We start from the raw sequence: 17,239 nt of genomic DNA, 5'->3' as shown, positions 1-17,239 counted from the left end.
GTCACGGGTATATAACAAATCATATAATGAAAAGTCGAGATATATATATATCTTAGACATAATTCTATGAGACAGCTATTAGAAGATGAAGTAATCACCGTGGATTACATTCGATCGTGCACAAATTTAGTGGATCCTTTGACTAAAGGCCTTAACAAGGATCTAAATAGAAAAACATCTTGTGAGATGGGTCTTAGACACAGTTGAATAATATCACCAAAAGATGGCAACCCTACCTAAACCATGGATTTTCATGCTCTAGGTTCAAAGAGAAAAACAAATTTGGAGGGTGATGATGTAGCACGCTATCTGGACCTACTCATAAATTATTTGGTAAGTGCTATATTCCTGTAATGAACATATGAGGTTGAGTTACACTCTTAATGGGTTCGTATAATAGGTGTATTTGATCTATAAGAGCACCTAGAAGAACTCTACCTATGTGAGTGTGAAGTCAGGCCGCTTATGTCGGAGTTTGGTCAACTCCTAGCATACTCATGAAGTCTAGATCAGTGTATGGCCATTAATGCCCGGCTGAGAAGAACATTGAGATTCTGATAAAGATATGTGTGAATTCTCCGGTTGTATCGTGAGGTTTGTTAATTCAGGAACTTTATATCTATTAACATCCTGATACAACTTTGAGAATTTTATACTATGTGAAAATTCAAACCATACGGTATTTTCACTTATGTATCAATATCTTTGTGTAACAGTAAGCATATTTGAAATCAACGTTATTGTTATTTATTTTAAAATAAGTGGGGGATTGTTAGAAATATTAATATTTCTATTGTGTTATTTTAAAATAAATAATTTTGTGAAAAAATATTTTGATTAGACACCTTTTCATAATATAACTATTTGTTAGTTATTTAACTACTATAACTACTTTTTAGTTATATAACTACCATAACTAATTTTTAGTTATATAACTACTAGCACTTTTAGTTTGTATCATTTCATTTTCTATAAATAGAAGATGGTGCTCTTGTTTTAGATTTGTTTTTCTACAGACCTAAGTGCTTGCTTTGTTACAATTAACTCTAGTTCAGATCAAAGTTCAATTTTGCGAGTTGCACCTTGATTTATGACGGTCTTGTATCCCGAGAACAAATTGCCTTCGTGATTTCCAATCGCAACAAGTGGATGACAAATTTGTTCAAGAGATAGATTTACTTTCGTCTGATCGTTGCAAGTGCTTAACCATTTGATTTTCATTAATCTCCACTTTTAATATTCCTCCAATAGGCTCAACTATATTCGAGCTGAGCTTGAGCCGCAGTTGAGTTTGAGATGAGCTCGAGCAATTTTCAAGCTATCATTTGAGCTGCCAGTGCTACTCCTCTCTTGTTAATCTTTGCAAGCGACAACTAGCAGCTAATGAACAGTCAACTCTTTCTTCTTCCTAATATTCCTCAACAGTATGGTTATGATGTTATTCAATCCAAATATGAGTACTATAACAACTACTTCTTACTCTGAGATCCTACTACATCTCTACCTTTATCTCAACCTCAACTGCATCGCTAGTGTCTTCCAGCTTAATGCTAACGAGCACTTATCTTACGACCCTCCATTATCATCGTAGCTTCCTCATTTAAATTAGAAAATAAAATTCAAAAGAACAGACCATAGACACAAAATGGGGTGGGGTGGGGTGGCTATGGACTAGGAAAAAGAGTTGGCATAGGAGAGTTAAGGTTAGGGTTTGTGTAAGGAGAGATATTAGATGTCTACCATTAAATTAAAGATCTAGTGGTTATGAATTATTGAATAGTTATATAAGCTTATTGAGTCAAGATTGAATAAGTTGGCTTCAACTCAAGCTCAGCTTGAAATTAATTTTAAACCTTAAATTGGGTTTAGAATAGACTCAATTATATTCGGGCTGAGCTAAGCTTGAGCTACTCATTTATTGTAAAAGTGACAAGAGAGAAGACATTGATGTAATTTCTTTTATGTAAAATGAGAAAAAAATAGAAGATGAGGAGTAGTGGCTCACGAGTAGGATTAGTCAATTGATATATCTAAGACTTATTAGTTATAACTCAGACATATAATTAAATATTATATTAAATATACTATTTTACTCTAGCCCACATGCTTGGTCCAAATATTGATCAGGCCTTTATAAACGAAGCCCCACCCCGCCCATACTTAAATTGACTTGAATTGAAATCAAATAAGCGACGCTTTATTATACCTAAAATACATGAAATATTCTCTATAGCGGCGTTCTTGATAAAGGTAAAACTGTAATAAAAAACTGAAAAGTTTATAGATACTGACCAATTATTTTGTATGCCTATTATTATTATTGAGCGGCTCGTTAAAGGTTACAATATGCTTAAAGTTCACTGGAATTAAAATTAAATAGGCCACTCTCGGTTATAAACTCTACATTCAAAATCAATTTCAAGCTAAACATCATCCCATCAACTAGGCCTGGACAGAGCTCGGCTCCAAAATCCACTCACTACACTCACTGTTGAAAATCAAGTGCAACGCACGTGCCTGCAACCATCCTCCAATCTCAGCGGCAGGAGCACGATAAAACCCAAAACCCATACCATCCAACCCCTATCTCCGCTCTATCCTCTCGGACTGAGAAATGGAGCTCGCGGCAATCCCTTCCACACTATCCCCTCCATTTTCTTCTGCTTCCCTCTTCTCGAAATCGTTCCCTTCTCTTCCCACCGAAAGAAGAAGAAGAAGGAAGCTCTCCTGCAGGAGGAGGTATCCTCCCCAAGCTTCCGCTTCGGGAGCGGGAGATGGCCCGGCACGGTTCTCGTGGCGAAACGTCTCCGAGTCCATTCGCCTCGGGTCGGAGCGGTTCCGGTCAAGATTCGGTGAGTACCTACGTGAGGAGACCGGAATTGATCTCGACGCCGCGAATCTCAAGGCCGGCGAGATGCTCGGCGGTGTTCGGGATGCCGTGGAGAAGGGCCAGGCGGCGCTGGATCGGTTCAGGTCGGAAGTGTTTCCGGAGTTCATAGAATGGAATAAGTGGGAGAATTGGAAGGTGCGTTTCTTTTTTGTGGCAGTTTTAATTCCTCTTGAAAAGATCAGTTTTTTGGATATTAATATGGAAAATGGAATGAGATTTTATGAGTCTGTCATGTTAGCTCCATTCTCATTCTTGTCTGAGAAATAGTTCGCGCATTTCCAGCGCATATCTGAGGGCAAGATAAACTATTGGTTTAAGTCGGGCGATGGTAATATGATTTACTATTAGATTGCATTGAAACTTTTTGCAAAAGAAGCACATATACCAGTCTGTACAATGCATAAGTTGCACTGTCTCTTAAAAGTAGATATTATCCAATCAAGGAAGGCAAATATATCAGCAAGGAGATCTGGAGCATGTCTATACCTCCTACACAGGCACAATTGATAAGCTTAATATATTTTGTACCGCATCAGTAATTGATGAGCCATAACCAAATAACCAGCTACTTATATTTTTCAAAATCCTAGTTGTTCTCTATTCATGGGTGTGAATTATCAATCTCCTCAATAAGATCTTCTTGACCCTTACTCAAATGGTCCAGTAGCATAAAGCAAAGGTTAGGGGTGAAAACAGATCTAATACAAATCGGATAGTGCTCAACTCACATCTGGATCTATATTTTTGGTTTAGATACAAATTGAATAGTACTCAACCCACCTCCGAATCCATATTTTTTGGTCCGAATACTTGTATCTTTTCATGGCTCATTTTTGCTATCGATTATCAAATTAAAAGACTAATTTTGCAATCTAACCATTATCATATCTAGAAACTCTCCCCTATTATTACCAAAAGAACAAATCACACCCGTGTACAGTGCAAATCCACAACCAATTTTGGACTTCCAAGTACTTTGAGTTAACCAAACCATGTTAAAATGGAAGTTGTGCTTAACAACAACACTTGCATCAAAGCAAAACTTAACTCTTAGGTACAAAATAAGGTGATCAAACATAGGTTCATACATTAATTGTAACACCCAAATCAATCACAACAAGTCCTCACTACTTAAGCTACAAGCAAATGGGCCAGGTGCTCTTCTAACTCTATGTTAAAAAATTTGAACTCAAACAAACACCTCTCAAGGCCTGAATATGAGAAAAGAGGTCATGGTCTGAATATGTAGTGACAACATGCTTTTATTTTTGTTAATGCCAGTATCACTTAGCAAATGCAACTGGCTTGAGAAGTGAAAGAAAATGGTAGTACAGCTTAATAATATACATACCTGGGAAGTACTTTTCAAATGAAAAAAAAAACAGTGAATCTCCTATCCAAGTGAATTGGTGGTGTGGATAGTGAATTATAGATAAAACTTCCTTTGTTAAAATTAAAACAAGATCTGAAAAAAAGAAAGAAAAAAAAAAAGCATTACTTAATAAGGAAGCAAAGCTAAATGAAAACTCCTAAAATTGAAAACTACAAGGAACCTCTCAAATCTTTTTAGGCTAGAGAAGAGATCATGAACAAGTAAAATACTAACTTAATAATCAAGCTACTGAATTATCAAGGATTCACTATTGTGATGAAAACTAGGCCAATTTAAATAGAATCAAGCTACCGACTTAACAATCGAGCTACAAAAGTAAATTGCATTAAGTTGGAGGCAACCATTTAGGTAGAGAGGTTGGAGAGGTGATGGTGATGGAGGAGTTGAAGACAATGATGGCGATGGAGGAGGAGTTGAAGACGGTGATGCTGATGGAGAAAGAGTTGAAGATGATGATGGCGATAGAAAAGGAGTTGAAGATGATGATGGCAATGATGGAGGAGTTAAAGATGGTGAACGGCCGATCGAGCGATGGCAAGGAGAGATTTCTGTGGAGGTGGCTGTCGATTTGGGAAAGAGATGGAGAGAGTTAGGTTATAATCGGTGAGTTGAGAGTTAGGTAACTTAGATTATTGAATTGGTAGGGGTATTTATATTAGCGGTTAATCGGATATCCGCAATCTGAATATATTAGTTATACTCGTATCCGTATCCAGATCCAACTTTTTCTGAAAGGACTGTTTGTATCTGGATCCAGATCCAGATATTTAACTAAAAGCCTATCCATATCTTGATCCGGATCAAAAAAGATTTTTTCATCCATATCCGATCCAATTCGGATCGGGTAACGGGTTGGGTCGGACTTAAACTGACCCATGTTCACCGCTAGCAAAGATGGATTCTAAGAAAGATAAATGTTTTGAATGGCGCTTGAGGCGGCCATCTTGGTGGGGCGGTGCATCGTCCACCTTGCAAACATGAGTTTGCTGCCAAGAAATGGTAGATAGGTTGGGGAGAAGGCAGGCAGTGGAGATGAAAGGGCCTACGATGCTAAGGTTGGTGAGGTCAGGGGAAGTTGAGGGCTTATTCTGCCTGCAACAAGTGGAAATCTTGGTTTAGAGAGGAATGAAGTGGAAAAGGAGGAAGAGTGGAAGGATATGAAGAGTTCTCTCATGGTGATTTTTGGTGAGGAAGAGAGCAAATGGAGATGTGAGAGTGTTAATCATTAGTGGATAAGAGATTAGGTAATTGTTTTACTTTTGAAAAGAAAAAAGTAATGTGACATGAGGGGAAAGGAGAGAGAGCAAGTGGGGAGATTATTTTGAATTTTTGTATACTATATTAGTATATATTAAAACATATTCTATATAAGTAGTTTTCTATCTACTATATTACTGTAGTGCACTATTAAAATCTTTTATATATACTATATTAGTATATAACTCACATCATATATAATACTGTTACTACACTATATTAGTGTTAAATTTTTTATATATACTATATTATTGTATATTATACATCATATATAATTATTTTTAATTTTTATATGTTAATAATGCTAGACCGTTTAGACACCCGCATTAGCACCCTCCTTCTGTCTATTTTCTATGCAGTAGGATAGTTGCCCGCAACACGCGACCACTTTTTAAACATTGAGAAAGATGCATGCTTCAGTCAAGTCGCCTTCCTACTAGAAAATTGACTTTGTGAAAGTATTTAGTGTTAAAGAAGTATTGTTTCCATTCCTTCACATATCATATTGTTGATGATTTTTCTGAAACATCTTAATTACTTCTGGAATTTTCTGTTGGTTGAAGCAAGTTCTCAATCGATGCCATTTTCACTTGCACCCTGTTTGGACCAGTAGAATTTAATTGCTTCGGAATTCCAGTTTCACCAATTTGCTTTGTCAGGGACTCTAGGATATTTTGCATTGAATGCAGAATGTATATTATGCAGTATGTTCTCAATGACTATTTGCTGGTTTGATGACCAAAGGTTGTGCCTACGCTTTTCATATTTTCAAATAATATAATGTAAATTCACCAAACATAGCTTGACATAATAGTTTGTTTGCATCGCCCGTAATCTTCATGATTCTGGTTGTCTGCCAAAATGGATCAATTTCAGGGACAGATGGAAACTAGTCTGGATCCAGGAAAAGGCTAGGTTTGATTCTAACTCGAGTTTAATACTGAGTTTCACTGGTTTTAGCTTGTTTAGGGTGAGCTTCACCTTGTTTAGGTTGTGTTTCGGCTTGTTTTGACCAAACGAAGATAAAGTCTAGAAGATAGTCTATTGGTCAAAATTTAGTTGTTTTAGGTCAGGAGATACGCTAATGTGTCACAGTTTCGACTTTCGAATAATTATAGTCCATAGCCAATACTTTAGCTATAGAATCCATCTTTCCTAACCTATGAGTCATTCTCTCAGTCTCTGAAATGATCAGATTAACTTTTGGAATAGAAATGTTACAATCCTAGGCAAGTAAGTGTCCTTCAAAATCACAAGCTCCAGTGAAATAAACTGTTGATTTTACAGGATTTTGTGTTTGCAGATAACCACTGAGAATGTTTAACCATTCAGAAAACTGCTGATATTATAGTGATTTTGAGAGATGTTAGAATGGTAATATTTAAGAACTACCTCTTTGCATATGCATTTTTCTGTAATGTTTATAAAAGAACTTCCTCAAATCTTTGATTGCTGCCCAATTCACCTCCTGGCTTGGGTCTATGCATTATGGTTGGTGATTGAGAAGCTATTGATGTCAATCATGCAGGAATTGACATACCATAATGCTAGGTACATAATTTTCTGATTTTTAACAATTTAATTCCTTTTTCTCTCATCTTTTTATCTTTTTTGTTCTTTTGTTCTTTTTTTTTTCTCCTGAGTTTTGGTGGATCTCTGCGCCCAGTGCTAAAGCCATTGCCTGCTGCTATTGCCTGCTGCAGCCACCTCCATTGTGAGACAATTGAGCAGTCATCTCCTCATTTTTGTAGATGTCCTTGATCACATCCATCTATTTTCTGAACGCTTCTTTTTTAATGCCAATATGTATTATCAGGTCAAACTTGATGTTTTTTCTGCACTTTTTTTTTCAGAAATCTACTTACGACCAACCTATGAGTTTCCTTTGTTTCGACTAGTACAAGCCTTAATATTTACTTTTTGTACATGTCCTTGATCATAGCCATCTATGGAGATTTCTTTATTAATGCCAATATGTATTATAGGATCAAACCTGAGGGTTTTCCTACAAAATTCCTTCTCTACTAACAAAAGTATGAAAATGAAGTGTTTTCAGTCTTTTGACTAATACAAAGCTTATCAGATAACCCTTTATTATCATTATTCATCCTTCATTCATGAGATAAATGCAGTAGTAAAGTATAGTTGGTTAACATCTCTTACAGTTTTCTTAATTTTTAAGTCTACATTTTTTTTCCTTGTTATTTTAATATGTATATATGTCCAATTTTGTTATTCTTAGGACTTTGAGAAATTGGAACCAAGACGAGTTGGGGCCTTGGCATTGTATCTTACTGTTATTGCTATCGCATTTTGGAAAAGCTATGCAGCTTTTACTTCAATAATGGGTTATCAGCGCAGAAGGGAATTAACAGAGGCATACATGGAGGCATTGATTCCTGAGCCATCTCCGACTAATGTTAGGAAGTAAGTGCATAAGAAATTATTTGAGCTCAGCCTTCTCATCATTCTTCTGTTGTTACTTCTTACTTGCAATTTCTTTTTACTGAAAATAAAGAAATTAGTGAATTGCTGCAGTCTTTTTGGAGTTTAGACTCTTGTGTGGTTCGCTATGAGAAGATGGGGGCATACAACTGAAATGCACACTGTTTCATTTATGATTTCAATTATAAATCAATATTGAGAGCTTTTTTTAGAAGAAGCTAGAATTCATTGGGAGGTTTGATAAAATTTAAGGTGTTCATCAAATTATATCTTTATTTTTCCATGAATGAGTGGTGGATTATCAAACAATTTGATAGCTTCTCTCACGCAGAAACTTAGCACAGGGAATAAGGGATTGTACCATGGTTCTAAGTTGGGATCAGCTAAAATGGATCGGGATCCATGGCAGGAACCAGCGACTGGTTTCAGCTAGGTATCGGCCAGATCGACTGATCTCGCCCGATATGGCTCTCCTTCTCTTTTCTCTCTTCTTTCTTTTCTTTCTCCCTCTCTTTTCTCTCTTCTCTCTATTTTTTTCCATTTCTTCTCTCTATAGTCTTTCCCTCTCTTTTTCTTCCTCGCTTTCTTTCTATCCTTTCTCTCTGTCTTTGAATCTTTGTTACTGCAGCAGATTTTAATTGAGAGTTAGATAAAGAGACGAGAGAGAGAGTATAGAGAGAGAGAGAGTATGAGAGAGAGTGGGAGGAAGAGAGAGAAAAAGAGTAGGGAGAAAGAGACGAAAAGAAAAAAATGAGAGACAAAAAATTGCCCTGCGGCAATAAGAGAGGAAGAGAGAGAGAGAAAGAGGAGGGAGAGAGAAGAAATGGAAAAATAAAATCAGAAAAACAAAATTTGCCTTGCATAAGAGAGAGAGAGAGAGAGAGAGAGAGAGAGGGAAAAAATTAGATATTTTTTTTTGCTTTAGTAGTAATAGAGAGAGAAGAAAAGAAAGAAAGGGGAAGAGAAAGGAGAGCTAACTCAGTATTCATCAAAATTTTAAGTAAGTAAATATTTTTTTTTTATTTTTAGGCTTCCTATGTGAGTAATTATTATTTTCTTATTATTTTATTATTTTTTCTAAATTTTTAAAATTTTTTCTGTATTTAAAATAATGTTTAAATTTTTTGTAATTTAAAAATAGTCCGATCCGATACTGATGGTTGATACGTTTTGTTTTTTCGAAGTCCGATCCCGATCCCAATACCGAGTTTTGGAGTCTTTGATTGTATTAAACTATGAAACCTAAATTAGGGATGAAGATAAAGTCAGGCTTCAAAGCCTGTACTTAGTTAAACAGAAGGTAAATAGCTGCTGCAACTTCTTTTAGCAAGTGTATCAGTCATGGTCCTATGAATCTGGAATCATTTATGGAGACTGGGAAGAAAGATGATCCTTGAATACTACAATATACCTAGTCCTTTGGAGTAGATATAGATAATACAGAAACTAGAGTAAACATAAAAATCAAATAGTATAAAATCAATATGAAAGGATTGGAGTAGATATAGAAAATACAGAAAGTAGAGTAAACATAACAATCAAATAGTATAAAATCAATATGAAAGGGATAGCACCATGGGCTACTAGAGATGCCTTGGCATCAAGACTCATACAAATGAATTGATCTCATACCTTCGTCAGGGGAACACACTAGGTGGAAGCATGAATTCTTTATTGTTCTTTCGATTTAAAGAACCTTCTTTATTTCCATTTAAGGACAAGTAGTAGTTCATTGACGTTTACTGTTCTGTAAGATTGCGTTCTTAACAATTTAGTCTTTACATGCTTAACTTTTGATTGGATATTTGTGGCCATCCTAGATATTCATTTGCAGGAGTAAGTTATCTTGCAGTGTTCCCTATGTAGAATTCATTTTCTGCAACCCACTTGTAATAATTAATATGCATTATTATTAGTTCTTTTTAAGCACACTAATCTTGCTGGGGTTCCTAAGTTGGATGTATGCAGTTGGATCTGGTTCTCTAATGAGTTTCTATTTATATCCATATACCATGTTGCCTTAGAAGAAAAGATAGATGGCTCACAATGTGTACTATAGTAGGAGTAGGTTGTTGTGCTAAAAGCCAGAATTGATTGGTGGTGGAAGCATTTAAAAACAAAGCAAACTAGCATAGAAGGAAATAAAGATGATTGAAAAGAAATTACAAGAATGTCAAAAGAAAAGAAGAATACCATGCCTATGACATGACAAACACCAAGTTGTCTTGCAAGACATGAGATCTAACATGTGATCATTGCGTCAGATCTATCTCCTGGAGCCTAGGAAGCATGAACACTTAAAATAGCATGCTATATCTGTGTCTGAATGTTGTCAGATATTGACACTCATTGGACACGAGATTTATCATATGCTGCAGAATTTAAAGCAGAAAACAGAACTCATCTATTTCAGAATTTTCTGCATATGCTGCTGAAATGCAATGCAGAAATCACAAATTAGTGCATCTGAGAAAATTAATGTTAGTTTAGATTAGTGCAAAAATCACAGATCTGTAATTTGTCCATTATATTAATAATTTGCAATCTTACAAGTTACAACCTATAAATGTAATGTGCAAAGAGAAAAATGATGCTACTCAATAATCATTTATTCTCATAAATCATTATATTGAATTGTATTGTCATGCATTAGCTCTATGATATGTCACTTGTTATGAGATCTTTCTGGTATTGTGCAAACTTTGATTCTCTCTCATTAGTAGATTATGCATGCTTGTGTGTGTACATTATAATAGCAAAGTATTTCTATAGATGTATATATATAAACATATGTTTTTAATTATTTATTTTGTTGTGTCATAATTTGTCATGTCTTATTTTTTTAAGATTTGCAATATTATCGTGTCCTTATCATGTTGTATCTGTGTCCTATGTTTGTGTGCTTCTTAGGATGAAACTTAAACTATAATGACAGGTTTTCTTTGAGAGATGACTTCTCATGATAGATTATCCTGGAAGACCATTTGCTAATGGTAGATCGTCCCCTAGAGGTGGTCTGTTAGGAGTCTTGGTGATACCATGATTGGTGTGTCTGAGCGAGCCGGCTTCGACTCGGTTCGAAATTAATTTCGAGCCTTAGAATTGGGCTCAGGCTCGGCTCAGCTCAACTCGAGCCGGGTCAGACTGAGCCCAAGCTTGAAATGTGCTTATTATCAAGCCTCATTCAAGTCAAGCCGGATTGAGTTGGACTGAGCAAGATCGAGCCCAAGCCGAGTCACAACCTATTTTAGTTGAAATAAGCCTGAAATGAGCTATCTCTCACCTCTGTCTCTTTTTCTCTCATGGCGTCTAGAAGACTCTTCGTGCCAAATAATACACTAAATCCTTCCTTTATCTCCTCTGAACCCTTGCGATCTCAATTCTGTTTAGGAGCCTCATCTCTCACCCTCCCTTCCCATCACCGCAAGACTCTCTTGGTGATCTTCGCCTCAGCAGGGGAAGGAGAGAAGCCAACAATCTTGATCTCGAAGAAGCTTGACGACGCGGGATTGGCCATACTGCACGAGTTCGCTGTAGTGGATTGCGCCTACAGTCTCTGCCCTTATGAACTCTACTCCAAGATCGCTCTCTATGATGCCCTAATCGTGAGGGGCGGGACGAAGGTGACAAGGGAGGTGTTCAAGGCTGGGAGGGGGAGGCTTAATGTAACAATCCAAAATTTTAAAACATAAATAAATAAATAAATAAAATATAATTAAACATTTAGATAATAAGGAATTTTATTTTATCTCTTATATTTTAGGATTTAGATTAAATTAAATTAAATTTTTAGGTATATCTTTAAGATATTAGAATCCTTAGGACTTTTATTATATATTTTTTAACTATAAAACGGGGGCCTAGAAGAAAACCCTAGAGGAATTTTTTTTAAGAGAAAAGTTAGGGACGGTACTGTAGCAGTGCTACAATACCGAGAAAAGAAAAAGAAGGAAAAGAGATTATTCCTGAGAGAGATTAGAGAGGAAAAAAAAGAATAGAAAATAGATGAAAAAAGATTTTATTATAGCAAAAAGAAGAAAAGGAAAAAGAAGTCAATAATGGAGCGCATTGGAATTCGTACAGATTACGATTAAGATGCGAAAATCAAATTATTTTGGACTGAGCGATCAAAGCAAGTCCCCACTCATATTTTCTTAAATTTTTATTATATAAAATAGAATTGATGAATTAGAAAATATCTTTTTATATTTATTTTTATCTTGTTTAATTTTATGAGATAAAAAAATTATAATATGATGATGTTAATGCAAGAAGTTAAGAAAATATAAGTGGAAACTTGCTTTGATCACTCAATCCAAAATAATTTGATTTTCACATTTTAATCGTAATTTGCACAAATTCCAATGTGCTCCATTATTGACTTCTTTTTTCTTTTCTTTTTGGTGTGATAAGATTTTTTCAATCTATTTTCTATTCTTTTTTTTTTCTCTCTAATCTCTCTCAAGAATCTCTTTTTCTCTTTTTTTTTCGGTACTACTATAGTACCGCCCCTAACTTTTCTCTTAAAAAAAATCCCTCTAAGGTTTTCTTCTAGGCTCCCTTTTTTATAGTTAAAAAAAATATGATAAGAATCCTATTAGAATAAGGATTCTAATATCTAAAAGATATATCTAAAAATTTAATTTAATTTAATCTAAATCCTAAAATATAAGAGATAACCTTATTATCTAAATGTTTATTTATATTTTATTTATTTATGTTTTAAAATTTTGGGTTGTTACACTATAAGGTGGTGGGGAGAGTAGGGCTGGGGATCGACAACGTGGATCTCTAGGCGGCAATGGAGTTTGGATGCCTTGTCGTGAACGTGCCTACTGCGAACACTTTCGCAGCAGCGGAGCACGAGATCGCGCTTCTTGTTGCTATGGCGAGGAATATAGGCGGATGTGTCCATAAAGAAAGGTGAGGACGCACACTGTTTTTTCATGAAGGAAGGCAGATGCATCCACGAAGGAAGATGAGGTGGCACTGTGATAGCTTGAGGAGGACGAGCATGGGTGCCAAAGGAGGAAAAGGAGGCGGGGATTTGGGATTTGGGAGTTAGGATTTTCTCACCCTTTTTATACCGAGCCTATCAAGTCGAGCTTGAGCAAGTCGACTTCAGCTCAGGCTTAACCTGATATTAATTTGGAGCCGGTTTCAATGGCTCGAGCTCGGCTCACTCTAGCTGAGTCGAGCCAAATTTGAGCTTCAGCCGAGCTGCTCGTTTCTTTTGACAGCCCTACTAATTGACATAGCCATCCATGACCACGCAGATACCTATGAAAGAAAGTTTTCCTTTATACTGGATGCAAGTCTGCGTACATCTCTGAATTTTTGGTGTGGTTTTTAACTTTTTGTCTTTTACATTTTGGTTATTTTGAGGATATGTGAATTCAAAATAGTCTAGAAACTAAAAGGCAAAGAAATATTGATAGAGGCTCTATTGTTATGGACCTCGTGTACAACCTACTATAGTGACTTGATGAAGAAAGATACCGGAAATCCCAATAGTTAGAAGGCAGTGCAGAGGGTGTAGCAAAGGTTTAAATTTGACCATCACCATGTATTCTTTTGTCCTGAGGTTACTGTATGTCCATATAGACCTCATACATGAAAAACTAAACACAGGGTGTCTATTTACGAAGTTTCAGATGGTCAATAGTGAGAAAAGACCTCAAATGGGCAACATTTAACACAGATTAGGGAAAGAGAGAGATCTCGAAGGTTAACTTAAACCTGAAGATCATTGTTGACTGCTGGGATTTTTGGATGGATTGAGACTTATACCTAACCGTTAGACTCAACAGTTCAATTTAGAAATGTATTTTTTAATGTCCAAATCCGTATTGGTGATAACCTTGTTGCTAATTCTCATAGGCTATTATATAATATCTAATTTGAGCTTACCATTACCATTATGACTGAGAATTTCGAAATTGCTTCTCTAGATTAGAATGATACACATGGTTAGCCTCTCGTAATGTCAACAAGGTATGTTGGTTAGTGGACAAGTAGTAGCCCAAGTAGGTTTGTTACTATGTTTTTGACACACACATATTTCTTTTACTAACATTAATAGGGAATCAGTCAGTGGTCTTTTCTATGTGAATGTGGCATAGGAGAAAAGTGATGGTAAAATTGAAGTTAGGGCTATCATCCCTTAGCATGTCGTGTCAATTCCTTTTTGTATGCTGGTTTTGTGGAGGATAAGGATGACGTGGAGGACTGAGAGGATCCTTGCTTGACGAAATTGGTGATCCACCGATTCATCATAAATTCATAACCATATAGATACATTGTCGAGGAGCTAGGAGAATGTTGCTGTATGGGCTATGGAGCATGTGGAATCCTTTTGCATAAGTCTAGTCTTATCAAGGAAGAGTACAGATGTTTTCAGAAATTTGATCATTATTTTTGTTTTGTGATTTTGTTCAATGGTCATTTCACCTTTAATTTTTTTCTGCAATAATTTTCCTCTCTATATATTTCTATTGTTCTACAGTTAGCTTCCTGTGGATGTACATTTTAAGTATGTTGAGTTTGTACCTTGTTTTGTATGCCAAAGGAGTAAAGCATACTAGCTTTTCTGTTGGCTAGTCTTATTAGACTACTTGTTTTTGTCGTCTTGTTACCTGTGAAGAAGTTGTACATCAGAACATTCTCCTAATCTGTCTTTAGTACTTAACATATCTTTGTCTTTGTTTACGAAGATTCAAGAAAAGCATATGGAGGAAGACAATGCCTAAGGGACTGAAAATGAAAAAGTTTGTTGAAGGGCCGGGGGGAACACTCGTTCAGGATACTTCTTATGTCGGAGAAGATGCATGGGAGGATGATCAAGAAACTTCTGAGAATACTGTGAATAAAATGATTGAAAATGACACAAGGTTGAGCATTGAACAAAAGAAAGAACTACAAGGAAGCTTAGGTATCTCAGCTTGGGCCACTATCTTCAAGTAACAAATGCTTAATTTTAGTGATGGAAATTTTGGTAACAGTTCTTTTGTTCTGACAAATAATATGTAGATAAATTGGTGTCTTGATATGCTATGGAATTGAGAATAATAAATAGTTAAGAACTTTTTCTGAAATTCTTGAGCAAGCATTGTAATTAAACCATGTAAGACTCTATGTATGTGATAGTTAAGAACCTTCCCTTCTTGCCATAGTTGGTACACTTACAGTCAATTATGGAAAAACTGGTTTCCCTTGGCAGAAGGATAATAGAACTTTTGTTCTTGTTCCCCTCTGCATATGCATCAACTTTTATTTGTGTTATAATTTGTTTTGATAGCCCCAGATTTATGCAGAATATTCCTTGGCGAGAAACAATCTAGTTAGGAAAGTGAATCTAGCTTGTGGAAAATGTGGTATGCTACTTATCAAAGAGCATTCTCTAACTATTCCACCTTATGGAAAATCCTCCATTTGCAATGCAAGGGTTTTTTCTAATGGGGAAACCTTGTGAGGCGTTCTTGATTTGCAATTTTTCTCATGTGACCTCTCAAAAAATGATCTTGTACATGGCATGCTTAAGACATCTTATAAAGTAAAAAATTTAGAATAAGTAGTGGTAGGTTAGATAGAGTTTTGAAATATGATATGCACATTATGAAGTTTTTTGTCTCTAGTAGTAGTGGGGAAATATGGAATTTTGAGGTTCAAAGAGGAGAAATCGAAACATCCCAACAATTTTCAATTGGTACTTTATCATTGATCAATTTTAATATTATTCTTGTGCTGGCAAATGAAACCATCATCATCAATATGATTGAAGACTATTAGTAATATTTAACACAACATTCTTATGTCAGTGTTGGCAAATTAAGTCTTTGATCCTCCCATCATTCTACATTCAACTAGAGATAATTTTTAATTATTTAAATTATTATTAATTAATATTATGTGTTTAATTATATTATGGAGTATTCAATCATTAATATTAGTTTTAAAAAATATATTCAATCATATTATGTGTTGAATAATATTAATATTTGATTATTGCTATATCTTTAATAAAATAGGTCATTTATAAAAATAATTTAAAAATAAAAGACTGTAATGTAGGTTTTAATATATATATTCAAATAAAAATAAAAAATTGACGTGCCGAAGGCCTAAAACCATCTTTAAATATTTATTTTTTTATTAAAATTATGTTAATGGCGTGCTAGTGGCATGTAGGGGTGTGCCGATAGTGGTACGGCACGACTATCATTGTCATAAACTATATTAGTCAACACTATCCTTTCTCTCAACTCTTTTAGTTTATTTTGTTTTAATAAATTAGTGGCCTTATTTCACTTCATGATTTTTTTTTCTTTTTTCTGTTAATTTGTCGAGAAATCTCAATCAAGCTACAGCTTTAGTGGCTCTCCAGTTAATTCATTTTGCATTTATTCAGTTATCCCTCCATTTCATTCAAGTTTGGATTCTATCACTTGATCAAACCAGGCTGATGCCAAGCCATTTAGCCCTGAAATCTATTGTGCATATCTGAAACCAGCCAATTTACTGGTTTGGGGCATGGATCAGTTCATATGTTGCCGAAACCTATCCTTTTGGCTGAAGTGGGCTGGTTTCAGCTGATTTTATACACCACTCTAGTGGGCCTTTACATTGAGTACTTATCATTCGTGTCAGCTTTTTTTGTCCTTTTCTTATTAACGAACTCTGTCATTGGCAATTTACTTGCCAATGGTTAACTATATATATATATTGTCATTATATATTTATAGTTGGTTTGTGCATTATTTGAATTGTTTATTCTTTATGCACATCCGTGGTAATATAGTCATGTGTATTATTGGGAGTTATTGTTTATAGACTCTTTTATCTTTTCATATATGGATGGATGTTCAGGAGTTGCGAATGTCAATGTAGCAAAACAAGAAAGTGGAACAAACTGGCGTGAACGACTAGGAAAGTGGAAAGAAATTTTGCGAAAGGATAAATTGGCTGAGCAGATCGAATCAGCTAGTGCTAAATATGTAGTTGACTTTGATATGCATGAAGTGGAGAAAAGTCTACGGGAAGATGTATTAGCGAAAGCATCAAACTCTAAAGGTGGCAGAGCACAGTGGATTTCAAAGAGATGGTGGCGCTATCGTCCAAAATTACCTTATACATATTTTCTTGATAAACTAGACTGCGGTGAGGTATGTATTTTGCATATCAACTTCCTTTGTAAGTTATTTTCTTTTGGCAGAATTTGGTGAAGTACCTTTCAAGTCCTGTTTCTTTTATTTCAC

General features: G+C 35.4%; 1 protein-coding gene across 4 annotated transcripts in view; it reads left to right on the top strand.

The window, feature by feature from the left end:
- The first annotated feature begins 2,566 nt into the window (after positions 1-2,566).
- The window catches only part of LOC140758772 (ATP-dependent zinc metalloprotease FTSH 12, chloroplastic), a 71,971-nt gene continuing 57,298 nt past the window's right edge, over positions 2,567-17,239 (top strand). For 3 of the 4 annotated variants that reach the window (XM_073095061.1, XM_073095060.1, XM_073095063.1), the window contains exons 1-4: positions 2,567-3,025; positions 7,783-7,967; positions 14,699-14,916; positions 16,851-17,146. In XM_073095061.1, the coding sequence (XP_072951162.1) occupies positions 2,615-3,025; positions 7,783-7,967; positions 14,699-14,916; positions 16,851-17,146 (1,110 nt within the window). In that variant the 5' untranslated portion in view covers positions 2,567-2,614. The remainder of the gene's footprint in view (positions 3,026-7,782; positions 7,968-14,698; positions 14,917-16,850; positions 17,147-17,239) is intronic. The other variant, XM_073095064.1, reaches the window with a different exon arrangement.

The sequence above is a fragment of the Typha angustifolia genome, chromosome 4, assembly GCF_048772165.1.
Source record: "Typha angustifolia cultivar Huaian chromosome 4, ASM4877216v1, whole genome shotgun sequence".
NCBI lineage: Eukaryota > Viridiplantae > Streptophyta > Magnoliopsida > Poales > Typhaceae > Typha > Typha angustifolia.
The sequence above is the reverse complement of the archived record's forward strand: the minus strand, read 5'-3'. Positions and strand labels throughout refer to the sequence as shown.